The sequence below is a fragment of the Vigna angularis genome, chromosome 1 (assembly GCF_016808095.1).
Source record: "Vigna angularis cultivar LongXiaoDou No.4 chromosome 1, ASM1680809v1, whole genome shotgun sequence".
Classification (NCBI taxonomy): domain Eukaryota; kingdom Viridiplantae; phylum Streptophyta; class Magnoliopsida; order Fabales; family Fabaceae; genus Vigna; species Vigna angularis.
Genome location: NC_068970.1, coordinates 50,298,594 through 50,312,667, shown reverse-complemented (window position 1 = coordinate 50,312,667; position 14,074 = coordinate 50,298,594). Strand labels below are relative to the sequence as shown.

Below are 14,074 nucleotides of genomic sequence, written 5' to 3'. Positions count from 1 at the left end.
TTGTATAAAAACCAGTTAAACCAACAGACCTTTTAACAGTTATTATCTTAGAATAATCAAGTTGCTTAAAGTAACTAAAATGATGCAATACCATGAAGCGTACAACCAAAAATAAATCTTAAAAATTCATGAAACTTGCTTGGATGAAATTGCCAGAAGCTTCTTTCCTTTTTTATTATTTATTTAGCATTGTTTGGCTTTTTCTCAATTTTTATTTGCTCATTTCATGTGGACAAACGTAATGAGGTATGCATCTTTTGTGTAAGTAAGAATTTGTTGAATGCTCATCTTCTGTCTCGCATCTAATTATAAGTTTGGCTGAGTTACCACAAAAGAAGACAAAATCAAAGTTGAATACCGCAGAAGGTAAAAAAAAACCGAACTATTCACATTATATATAAATCAAATCTGGTCCCAAAGGGATGTACAGGAACTCATGTATGAAAACTGTAAGTCTACAATCATATAATTCACAGTGCTTCCAGAAATAGTTTGTCTATAAAACATAAACTATTCCTAGAAGTCCAATGTTAGTTGAACCAGCAGTGTAGATGCGTTTCCATTGGGAACAAACCTGCTGATTGCGCAGAGAAACATCTCTAGATCACAACCAATATGTTCTCATGTTGGAATCATCAATATCAACCTGTATGTATCATGAACTTTAGTAAAGTAAATATAGATAAAGGGTAGTGGAAGGATCGGATGGCACAGCTCCTATATATTTCAGGAATAGTGACAAATCAATCAGTTGTGACATATATAAATACCTGTTCATCAAAACCAGCGGGAATCTCAAACTCGGTCCCTGAAGCATCAGCAAGATCCTCAAGAGTATCCTGTAAATCTCAAAAGTATATCATATCAATTGTCGAAGGAATTCCTATCACCTCAACCCTTTTCACTTAACCATCTCAAGGATACCTCTTGGTTGATTGAGGAAAGAAAAAGGAATACCTGCTCATGCAGACTAAGAGCATGATTCTCCACTTGGATGGACAAGTTGTCAGTAACTGATTCAGCAGTTCCGATAAGAAACTGCAAACCCACAAAATTAAATTGAAGGACAATATTCAAAAGTTGAAAAGCTTTTAAGGTATATTCTTAATATACACCCTGAGTTCCAAACTCAAAATGCCATACAAGCTACTATGAACAAACCAAAGGACTATGACAACAAGTATCATTATCCACACCAGACCTAAAACACAATTTTAGTAGGGAGTCAACTAACAGTTAATTAAATTGTCAATTTTTGCATAATCTATTCAATGAAAGTAAATTGCATAATCTGATATAAGCAAATAGAATTTCTTCATCATAGATTGAGCAAAATTAAGTTCCATTAAATTGCATCGAAAAATGTAAATAAATTAACTAATTCGAACAGAAATAGATAAAACCTGCTCATTTGTCTTCTCAGGTGACCGTCTGGAATCCATTTGCATAGGCTTTGTTTCCTCAGGGCTTCCCTGATAAATTAAAAAATAAAAATTACAAATCCATAGCCAAGGAAACAGTGTCAGCATGAGGATCAGTGTTCCATCATGCAAACAGTACTCAAAAGTCAACTCATTGATAATAATCAGCATCAGCAAGCACAACTTTGAAAAAAAAGTGAATGGACCCTCAGAAAACAATAAACTGATATTAAAAAACGAAGAGTTTTCATGCAGTTTTATAACCCTTGTCAAAGTTTGGTAAACAAGGAAGGAGACCACCATTGCCGCAAGAACAAAAAGGTTAAAGAAACAGTTATACATGAACAAAATAAAGTTTTTATTAATTTGCTAAGAAAATTCTAACATTAGTACCTCTTTGTCTTGCTTGGCACAAGAATGTTCTGCTTCTGCTTTTGAAGGCTTTATATCAGCTGAAGTATCCTTAAAATAAAGAGAATATTGTTAGACTTGAAATTTCAAACATCTTTTGAGCAAAGATCATATCAGAAATTAAAAATTGGAGACCACTGGGAGCAAAATTACAGAATAAAGTATTTCTTCAGATTTCGAGCAAGTAGACCTAATAAAAAAGGTTAAGGAATAGACACAAGCTATATCTTCATAGTATTTATTGTTGAAAAATGTTGACTGCTATGCCAAAATTTTCATGTTGTCATCTCCTAACACCTTATCTAGTCATATTTCATCAACAATAATTTCTGAAAACAGTTTAATCATAATAAGAATGCTTATATCTTTTACATATTATACAACAGACCAACTAATAACAAATATTTACTTTTGTTATCATGTAATTATGTGTGAAGAGAGTCTCTCCTCTAAACTGTGTCCTAGCCATAAGTAACAGAGCAAGTTTGTCAAACCCCTTCACATCCTTAGTTAATACATATTTCCATTTGGATCATCTCATGTGTGGCCATCTTATGACCAAGCCATTTTATGAGACAAAAGGCAATGCTTGTTGTAGTGGTCCCAAAATCATTTTCAGCACAGGACAGTTTGTATACCTTTCTTATCATATAACAGGGTCATGTAAGTGCCCAAGAGGATCCAGATCCATCCTGCTTTTCACACAAATAGATCTAAATGTTTTTAAAAGTGTGATGTAGACAATGCCTTAGATGAATTTGTCTATCCGTTTTGACATAAAGCATGAAGATACTATATTTAAATCTTGGTTAATCACAATAGGAGAAGGTATGACAATGGAAGAAAAGAAATTGTTGCATGAGAATAAAAAAATTAAAAATACCAGGTCATTTTGTTCAAAAGCAATCCTTCCTGCTTTGGTGAGATCTCTCAGAGTTCCCTTCAAATCAATAAGGCATGAAAATTAAGTAGATGGAAACGTGAACTTGTTCAGTTGATACTTGGTAATAAGCTATCTTCTCATGGCCACAACAATCCAGACATGCAAAATAACCATCTTTCACAAAATTCTAGGACTATGATTAACAATGAGTTGATAACTGCAATAGATAAGATGCTGACTAGACAGAAAATTGTTATTCTTGCTGAAACAGAAAGACAGAACATCCTATGAATAAATAATCTTCAGGATGACACAAAATCCTTGTTTTCAAATTATAAGTCAAACAGTTATCACTTGTCGGAGATGCCAAAAGGTCACATTCAGAATGACTCAAGTCACTAAAGATGAAAGTCTAGGCAATAAGAGCAGACAAAAGGTTAAAAAGAAATCTTAAAAAAATATAGGTTTACTAAAATTTGATGACATTCTAGTCAACAAAAGCTACAGTGTTTAAGGCACGGCCATCAGTTAGTCTAAAATAAAGTTACAAAAGGGAGACCAACATGTCATATCTGATTCTGGAAAGCAACACTTGCAACAATCAATAACAAGAAACTAAGTCCCACGCTAAGCTAAAACAGATATTAATTACTTTATTGGCCCACATAAGCCCACAGGCATTGCATAGAGATCTTGGACCTGCAGGTCCTCGACGCATAGCTGGAGTAGACTTCTCACTAATTCCACAATGCTGGCATCTACGTTCACTTAACAATGACAGATGCAACACAAAAATAATCATATTAGAACCAATCCATAAAAGATTAAGAATAAAAGTTATTGCATCCATCCGACTCAAACAAAAGGAATAACTTTGAAACTCACGTAGATTCTGGCCCAGGAATAGCATTGCTTGAATCCCAGTTTTCAGCATGAGATTTGTAGTCTTCCTTCAGTGATGCAAATTGTCCATTCTTACGATGCATCCTATTAGATAACCAAGTATTGTCAATCCCAAGAAAACCAGCTTATACCATCTAGAGGAAAAACAAAGCATAAACGTATTAGGGTCAAAACTAAAATTCCCATTCTTATTCTGAAAGCTAATGCTTTTACAAGATAGAAACACAATACTAAAATACCAATCACCAATGCAGACTTCAAACACCATAAATGCTTCCATAAGAAACAGGGGTACAGGCATGAGGGGGATGTTACTTGTTAAGCACAGATGTGAGCCAAGTATTCACTCAATACCAAGTCAGCTCACAATTTTTGTTTAACCAAAAATAGTCTTAACAAATAGAGTAACTACAAGTAAACTTATACTTTCTTCAACTTCTAAGGTTGTCAGAAGCTAATTTTATAAATTGAATTATTAATAGGATTTTATGAATAGAGTGAAGCCTTGCATACTCACATTATTGGCTTTGAAACTTCACTTGAAATTTTTAGTTCATCTTCTTAATAAAAGGGATTCAAAATTAGTAGCCAACAATAATGTTAAGATCAAAGGAAAGATAAAAATGACCCTGAGGGGCTCATTGACATCAAAATGAACTAAATTATATGACATAAAAATCACCAGGGAGAGATAAGTGTATCTTCTAAAATAAAAAATGATAATACAATTTAAGCACTTTTCATGGTAGAGGAGAACAATTCACAGCAATAATAAGCATTTCTTTCTCAACACTTTATAAATGTCTGTACAGAAATTCATAATATAAAATAAAAAACTATGATACAGGAGTGTAAATAATTTTGGGGAAAAACAAAATATGTTCAGAGCTTCTACTTCCCAACTACCCTATTCCTACCTCTGGGCAACCTCTTTACGACATGTGTATCGTATTTTCTTCTCAAAACATCTCTCTTTTCGTTTTTCACGAAACCTAACTAGTGAGGCAATTCTTCGGGAAAGCTTTGAACATCGGGAAGGATCATTTATTTCCTGACATAATAACAAGATTTAAAACACTTATTAGGAACACTAAGAGAAAAATGTTTCAAAAGGAAAAGCAATTTCTGAAGATATACCCTAATGTCCTGACTGTTTTGCTGCAACAAAAAGTCCGGGGTGGGGACAGTATTTGGTGTCTCCTGCCCTCCCAGAAGTAACAATACAGCCTGCACCTATATTTCATTTCATACAAATAAAGGCATTATCAATCTTCAAAAATTGTCCAATCATTTTATAGAAGTGGTGTAAATATGCCCCAATAGAGCACAATTAATTGGGAGCCACATCCAATCCAATTGAATAATTTATCAGGGAACAAGTAATCACTCATGACCATCTAAAAAATTTGAAATCCACATTAAAGTTGGAGCATAGGGGTCATTCAAATATAAGAAAATCATCAGGTTTTGTAATCATGCAACTAAAACCAATCACAGCGCCAATAGAATACTGAGAGGAGAAGTCAGGCATCAAGGGGAGCAACACTTTAATGAGCAAAAATGAACAAAGGGTGAACGAGAAAATTAAAAATACAGCTAGAAAAGACAACTTGTCAAACAATCCGCATGACACAATCAGACACACAATCTGCATGACAACAATCAGGCACAGCTCAAGACTCAAGACTCAAAATAACCTCTTCGTGGTTGAATAATTATGCATGGGAGGGAAATACGAGTAAATAACTTTCTGTTATAAAGAGAGAAGAAAGGAATGTCTTTGTTGAACCCCTGTAATTTCTTCTGTGCATGACAATAGAATCTGAAGATAATCAATAATACAATTGCAGAGTTTCATTATAAGACAACTTGTTCTTTTCCTTTCAGTCTTTCTATAACATTACAAACACAGAACCTAGAAAAACACGAAAACTACAACCTACTAGCCCAGAAAAACATTCAGAAATCCCTCCACCACTCTATGCAAAAACTTTAATCCATTTCAAGAAAACAATGATTGGGTGTAACCTACACTTCTGCAATAACTTCCCAATTTTTTACAAAAATATCATCGCGGGTGACCAACAAATGAATTAATAAATCCACATCAAACAGTTTTTTTCCATTTTAGTTTTTTTCCTGAAGAATCAGTTAAACCAAATTCAAACACTTCAATCTCCACATAGTGCCAAGTTTCCACACCAATCGATCCAAGGTATCAAATAAAAAAGTTGAGAGTGAATAAAATGAACCTTTTGTGGGGTAACAGCAGGAAAAACATAAACTTCGCCCTCAAAGGAAATGGTGAGTTCACTGGTTCGGGCGTGCACAGCAGTTGAAGCATGGCCCAATGGAGTGGTTGCTTCTTCTCCACCATCGGAACCATTGGAGTAATGGAAAGCATCCACCATAGCAAGCGCAGTCCCTGGCGGCGGAGGCTGCTCTTCCCTGTTTTGGCTGCGATTATTCACCGTATCCATTCCTGTAGCATCCCTCTTAGAAAATTTTGGAAGTGTGTTAGAAGTTTGTTAATGAACCCTAGAAGGAAGCAGAAGAAGAGTGGGGTTGTGAGAGAATAGAGAGACAAAAAGAAAGATTGAAGGAATAGAGAAAGAGTGCGGAAAGGAATAGAAATGCAAAATATTTGATTAAGTTGTGTTTCCCAGACCAAACAGCGCAGCCAGAGAAACAATGACTCAAGAGCAGAATAAAATAACATATCAATCAAAATTTCATCATCCATATTCAAATTTTGTGTATTTTTTTTTTTTGCCAATTATATGTTTCTATGGTTGGTGGGACATAACATGTTTAAATCCATCCCTGTACTAATTAAATTTTAAGCAAGATGATACATCAAAAATATGTATTTGTAATTCGTCTGACTTTAATTTTTTTAAATAAAATTCTAAATTCATTTATTTTATATCATTTCTTTTCATATTTCTATTCATTGATTTTACTTGTCAGCAAATTAATTTAAACAATTACTAAACTATGTAAATTAAATTTAAAAAAAAGTTGAAACTGAAAAACTAAAATGCATACAAATTAGAGATAAATTTCTTACAAAACAAAATTAAGTATTGGAACAGAATTAAGAAATAATAGTTTTAAATATTTTTAAAGAAATATTAAAAATAATTGATTTTTACAATTTATTAAAATCAGATTTCTTTTTAAAGCTTTTGTACCTGCTAATAACAGGAGAAATTCTTCAATTTCATTTCTTAAAAGAGTGGGTCACTCAAATCATACTAATTATTTAAATTAATTACATAATAAGTTCACTTAATTCTATTTTAGAGAATCATTGACATTTATTATGAAATGTGTCCTACTACAAGTATGTCAATAATCTCTCTCCTCCTTATTAAAATATATTTAATCTTTATTTTAACCAAAAAGTTAATGAAGATCTTTCTTAATCAAAGATATATACTTTAGAAACAAAAATTACTTTTATAGAAGATCTTATTTATTTCAAAATTATACATTTTAATTAGATATAGTTACATTTTAATTATTTTCAAATTTTATTATACATAAATAGTTTTTCAATACTTGGTAAAAAAAATCCTAAACTATATTTTAATAATTTTTAGTTGAAAGACTCCTATTAAAAACATTTTACTACATACTGATAACTAACCAACATATTAAATACTCATTCCATAACAAAATAATAACTGAATATTGGAAAAGATTAATGTTATTCAAATTGAAATATGCAAAGGATTATATATATATATATATATATATATATATAATATATAATATATAATATATAATATATAATATATAATATATAATATATAATATATAATATATAATATATAATATATAATATATAATATATAATATATAATATATAATATATAATATATAATATATAATATATAATATATAATATATAATATATAATATATAATATATAATATATAATATATAATATATAATATATAATATATAATATATAATATATAATATATAATATATAATATATAATATATAATATATAATATATAATATATAATATATAATATATAATATATAATATATAATATATAATATATAATATATAATATATAATATATAATATATAATATATAATATATAATATATAATATATAATATATAATATATAATATATAATATATAATATATAATATATAATATATAATATATAATATATAATATATAATATATAATATATAATATATAATATATAATATATAATATATAATATATAATATATAATATATAATATATAATATATAATATATAATATATAATATATATATATAATATATAATATATAATATATAATATATAATATATTATATATTATATATTATATATAATATATAATATATAATATATTATATATTATATATTATATATTATATAATATATAATATATAATATATAATATATAATATATAATATATAATATATAATATATATATAGATATAGATGAAAAAAAGTAACAAACTTAAAAAAAGAAATAGAATAAAAGCAAATATCATAACAAACGCAAAGCAATAAAAACAAATATCATAACAAATGCAAATAAATTAATTTTATGACGTGTATTAGTCCCTTTCAAACTGGAGATTCTATATTAAGCATTCCAAGTTTGAAAAAATTAGATCTAAAAGGTGCAAGCGTCAAAGGTTTTGTATAAATGTTAGTCAATTGTTGCGATGATACAGAAGATGAATAAGGCCTTGGTTGAGTTTTTTCCTAACAATGTGACAATCCAACTCAATATGTTTTATACGTTCATGGAAGTTGAGATTATGAGCAATATGAATTGTTGAGCGGTTGTCACAAAAAAGTGACACAGGAGAAGGTTCACCAACTTGTAAATCCTGCAGAAGATAAAAGATCCATTGTACTTCACACACCGTTGCTGAAAGTGCGTGATACTCAGCTTCACATGAGGATCGTGTTGTAGTAGTTTGCTTCTTGGATTGCCACGAGATTAAAGAGGAACCAATGTATAAACAATACCTAGTAATTGATTTTTTTTAGAGTCAATGCAACCAACCCAATCAGAGTCACTGTATGTGGTGAGCTTGTGAGTGTTTGATGATGGATAGAAAAGGCCACACCTAGGTGAGCCTTTAATATAGCAGAGTACTCTGTGAGCAGTTGCTTGATATTGATCTATAGGGCCAAATAAGAATTAACTAAGTTGATTCACCATAAAAGCTATGTTTGGTTGAGTAGTTGTAAGATAAAGAAGTCTTCCTATCAATATTCTATAAGAGTGGATGTTTGAGAGTGATTTGCCAATAGTAGCTCCCAACTTAATGAAGTTATCCATGGGTGTTGATACTGCTTTACAACAGAGAAGACTGGGATCTGATAAAAGTTCTAAGGCATATTTATCTTGGTTAACCACTATGCCTTTGGAAGACCGTGCAATTTCTAAACCCAAAAAGAACTTGGCTTCTCCAAGATCCTTAATGCAAAATTGTACGTGAAGAGACTGTTAGACCTTATTGATTTCAAAAATGTCATTTCCTGCTAACAAGACATCATCAACATATAAAAGTAAGGTTGTGAATGATTTCTCAGTTTTCTTAGTATACAATGTATGATCAACTTGACTTTGAGAATAACTAAGAATTTGCAAGGCATGAGATACAATATTGAACCACTGTTGACTAGCTTGCTTCAATCCATAGAGAGATTTCTTTAATAAACAGACCTGGTTGGGCTTGTAAGTTAAGAGACCTTACGATAAAGCCATATAGATTTCTTCTTTTAGATTTGCATGCAAGAAGGCATTATCTACATCTAATTGGTGTAAAAACCAATTCACAACTCTTAGAGTGGTCATTTTTGGCATTGGGGAAAAGGTATGCATGAAGTCAATACCTTCTATTTGAGTGTAACCCTTCACAACCAACCTTGCTTTGTATCGTTCTACTGTACCATCCTATTTGTGCTTGAATTTATAGACCCACTTGCAATCAACAAGGTTTTTGTCAAATGGTTTATCAACCAGGACCCAAGTATTATTTCTTACCAGTGCCTCTAGTTCTTGATCCATGGTTATCCTCCAACATTCATGTTTGATTGCCTCTAGAACTAGAAGTAACATGGATAGATAATTTCAATTGGTATGGAAAAATGTTTTCATGGAAGATGACATTCCGAGATATGGAACATTGTCTAGTCTTGATATCATAAACAACATAACCTTTTGTGCCACTCTTATATACTAGAAAAATACATCTTATGGCTCTAGGATCAAATTTGGTTTTATGACTAACAAGTGTGGAAGAAAAACAAAGTGAACCAAAGACCTTGAGGTGAGTGATGTCGGGTAGACATTTATATAGGAGCTGATAAGGACATTTGTTAGCCAAGATTGGTGTAGGGATTCTGTTGACGAGATAAACTGAGTGCATAACTGCATAAGACCAAAATATTTTGGGAAGTTTAGCTTGAAACAATAAGGCCCTAGCAACATTGAGAATATGCTTGTGTTTCCTCTCTACGATATAGTTTCGTTAGGGAGTTTCTACACAACTTGTTTGGTGAACTATGCCCTTTGTAGCATAAAATTGGTTAAACTGAAACTCTTTACCATTATTAGTTATAATGGTTTTAAGTGTTTTTGAAATTGGTTTTCTACCAATGCACAAAACGCTTGAATTAAAGGTCTAACTTCTGCCTTATTCTTTAGCAAATAAATCCAAGTGTGTCTAGAGTAATCATCAACTATGGTAAGAAAATAAGAATGACCATGTATGGACATCATAGAAACTTGACCCCAAATATCAGCATGAATCAACTCAAATATTGTAGTGGTGAATGAAGAACTTAAGGGAAAACACAACTTTCTTTGTTTTGCAATATGACATATATCATAAACATGATTTTTATTACAACGAATGAAAGGAAACATTTTATTAATTGATTAACCTCTACCAAAAGATGGATGACCCAATCTATAGTGCCATAAATTGGGCAGACTAGAAGGAAAATTACAAGAAAATTTTTCTGAAATGGTGTTACAAATAATAGAGGGTTAAGAAGAGTCAGTTGTCTGGGTGAAAAATGTAGATACCTCTTTCTGCTTTAGTTGTGCCAATCATCTTGCAAGCTTAGGAGAAATAACACATCAGTTAAAACAAAATCGATGAAAGGTGAATTGTACCAGAGATGGTAGCTGAAACTAAGGTACCATTAGGTAGGGATACTTTAACAGGTAGTATATGCCTATATGTAGTAAAGTAATTAAGGGAATTTGAGATATGATCAGTGACACCGATGTCTAGGATCCAGTTAGAGATTAGTAGATTACCATTGCTTGTTGAAGTTGAATTGGTGCAAGTATTCACAATGAGCAGTGGGCAATGTGGAGTCTCTCTGATCATGTTGTGGCAGTAAAACAAATAGATTCTGATATTGACTTTCAGTAAAAAAAAATTGTGCATTACCTGGTGTGACCTTTCTTAACGAGTCTTCTAGACAGTTGGTTTCATTTTCTCCAGTTACCACCATATTTGCAAACCTTGGAGCAGGGATTTTATAATTTTTGAACTTAAAACCAATAGGGAAACCATGTTTCCTATAACAAACGTCAACTGTGTGACCATTCTTCCATACCATGAACACTTCTTGGAAGTGTATCTATTATTTCAAACATTGTCATTCCCTTGATTTTTCTTGGAGTCTAAAGCATCATTGCTAGCCGTAATAAGAGCCTTCGGCATAGAAACATTATCAGTGGTAAATTGTCGTTCTTGTGCAATCAATGCAAAAACTTGGTTCACATTGGGAAGATTGTCTAACAACATAGTTGTGATCTAACCCCTGAATATTGATCATTCAACCCTCGCAAAAATCTAACCACTTGATTCTTATTTTTCTCCAATTCAATTCTCTGGATTACACCACATGAGCATTTGGGGTTGCATGTGCAAACAGGAAGGGGATTCAAAACATCTAATTCATCCCATAGAGTTTTCAATGTGGTGTAAAATTTTGAAACAAAACTATCACCTTGCCTCTAGCTATAGATTTCCTCTTGAATTTTTGTGATTCTGAATAGATTTACATGTCGCTCGCGGAGCTCCTTCCACACATATGAAGCCTTCTCGCACCAAAGGATGGACTGCTTAATCTCCATGTTCATCGACTTTATTAGCCAACTAAGAACAAGCATGTTACCTCATTCCCATAAAGGGAAAATTGCATGATTCTTTGGTGGTTTTGGAATCGTGTCATCAACAAACCCTAACTTGTTCTTTGTTAACAAACTCATTTTCATTCCACGAGACCAACTATGATAATTTCCATCTGTGGTGAGACAAGGACAATGGAAGGGCTCTCATTTGGGTGGATATATAGGGGATGCGATGCATTTTGTGCATCTTGTAGATTATAGGGATAGGTGGCTTCATTAGCCATTGATGCGCGCAAGAGAGCTCTCTCTAAGAGAGCTCTGATACCATAACAAAATAATAACTGAAGATTGGAAAAGATCAATCTTATTCATTGTGAAATATGCATAGGGTTACTTATATAGATGAAAGAAAGTAACAAACCTAAAAACAAAGAAAAAAAATAAATAAAAAATGTCATAACAGATGCAACACAATAAAAGCAAATATCATAACAGATGCAAAGAAATTAATTTGATGACGTATATTATTCTCTTCTTCCTGTGATAAGGCGATTTGTTATCCTTAATTTGTAGCATATACAAACTTTTTTTATTTTTCATTACTTAATAATATATGTAATTAAAGACTGGCGAAACTATGATATATCTTTTATTTTAATGTGTTAGTGTACTTAATACTATAACTTTTGGTTCATAATACCATCTCAAGATTCCTTTCACATGGTCATAATTAGTCACAATATCACACTAAGTACCCAAACATCCATAATAGGTCACAATATTCTACAAATTTTTACATACAATATTACATTACTATGTATGCACACATGTATGTATTTATATACATGTATATGTGTATATGAGTGTATCAAAAAATACATGTAATCTATAATACAATGCTCTCATTATTAGATGTATATAGCTTGAACGACCTTGCTTTTTTGTACAAATAAAAACTTCTTATTTGAAAATTTTCACATTAGTTAATGTAACACTAATCCCAAAAGAGATAATCAATGTAATGTCTCTCTTGAACACCCTTTCATCATCGAGTAATTATCATTCTTCTAATCGTTTAAAAAAATATCAACAATTGAGTCATAAGACTTATACAATTTAAAAAGTCTTAAAGAACAAAGTATTGTCTAAAAATTCTATCACTTAACCTTGAGTCATAGCTTGAATAACATACATTGACTTAAACATCACAACATTTCAGCAACGTAATGATTATTCATTATTCCTTGAGTAACAATCCACTACTTAAATGATATATACCGAAAACAATAAAAATTTCATGCTTACTATGTAATACTGTCATCGTCAAATTAAACTTTATTTTATCTCAAAGATGATTATAACTCCTTATGGTATTTGAATTTTCCAACAATTCCAAATAGAAATGTATAATTATATCCTAATATCTTCCTACAGCTTAACCAATAATACAATCCACGCATCTAATTAAATACAAATATGAACAAAGGTAATTTAATTAACTACATGTTATAAATCTAGATCATGAGTTTGTTAATGATTAATTTTGATGTACAATTAACATCTCTTCTTGACTAGATAATTGTCCACATTCCCCTTCTATATATCAAACAAAAAGAGAATTGGTTGAATGTTAACTTACATATATCATTATTATGATTAACCTAATTCAATATATCCTATGTCACTTTCTTAGAGGTTTACTTTGTCACAAAAATAAATGTTCTATCACACTATACTGTTAGAGAACATAGGCAAAAAGTGATTTTTATAAAGATGAAATTATTATTAAATAAATAATGATATTATTATAACCTATTTATAGACTTTTTACTCTTTATCCATTAAAAACTACATCTCAAAAAAAATATCATACATTTAATATTATAAAGGAAAAGAGTATGATATTTTTATTTTAGAAAAACCTTTAATTCTAGGTATCTATATTTTACCCATTTGTACAAATTATATAGTGTACTTGTACATTTTTATTCAATTATACACTACTTTTTATGTATTAGATTCACATTATAAAGAATTGAAATATTCACTAATAAGAAAATATAATTTAATTCCATAAATTGAAAATAACATTTTGTGAAATTAAAAAAAATTTAAAAGTAAAATCTTTCACTGAGGGTCAAAATAATACTATTCCCAACTTGGGAATTAATAACTATTTAAGTAACTATATAATATATAATATTTTACAATAATTAGATAAATTCAATTTACTTTGACATATTTAATGTAAAAGTCAATAAATTTATTCTCTTGACACTGAGCGATAGTTTCGCATCTCATATTAT

At 30.6% G+C, this 14,074-nt stretch overlaps 1 protein-coding gene across 1 annotated transcript; it reads right to left on the bottom strand.

Moving 5' to 3' along the window:
- Positions 1 to 367: 367 nt before the first annotated feature.
- Positions 368 to 6,316, bottom strand: LOC108321366 (GATA transcription factor 19). Its single transcript, XM_017553142.2, has 11 exons — positions 5,871 to 6,316; positions 4,756 to 4,851; positions 4,536 to 4,669; positions 3,601 to 3,702; positions 3,368 to 3,482; positions 2,716 to 2,772; positions 1,815 to 1,883; positions 1,404 to 1,472; positions 958 to 1,038; positions 771 to 839; positions 368 to 646 (listed from the first exon to the last, which is right to left on the bottom strand). The coding sequence occupies exons 1-11, from the start codon at positions 6,096 to 6,098 to the stop codon at positions 605 to 607; spliced, it is 1,062 nt and encodes a 353-aa protein (XP_017408631.1). The 5' UTR covers positions 6,099 to 6,316; the 3' UTR covers positions 368 to 604.
- Between the last annotated feature and the right edge of the window lie 7,758 nt (positions 6,317 to 14,074).

Bases quoted from the DNA above. Each gene is read 5' to 3' on its own strand.
- LOC108321366 (XM_017553142.2), bottom strand. From the start codon at position 6,098: ATGGATACGGTGAATAATCGCAGCCAAAACAGGGAAGAGCAGCCTCCG. The intron at 4,852-5,870 runs GTTCATTTTATT...AATGAAATATAG, and splicing joins CTGCTGTTACCCCACAAAAG to GTGCAGGCTGTATTGTTACT. The intron at 3,483-3,600 runs GTGAGTTTCAAA...GTCATTGTTAAG, and splicing joins ATTCCTGGGCCAGAATCTAC to TGAACGTAGATGCCAGCATT.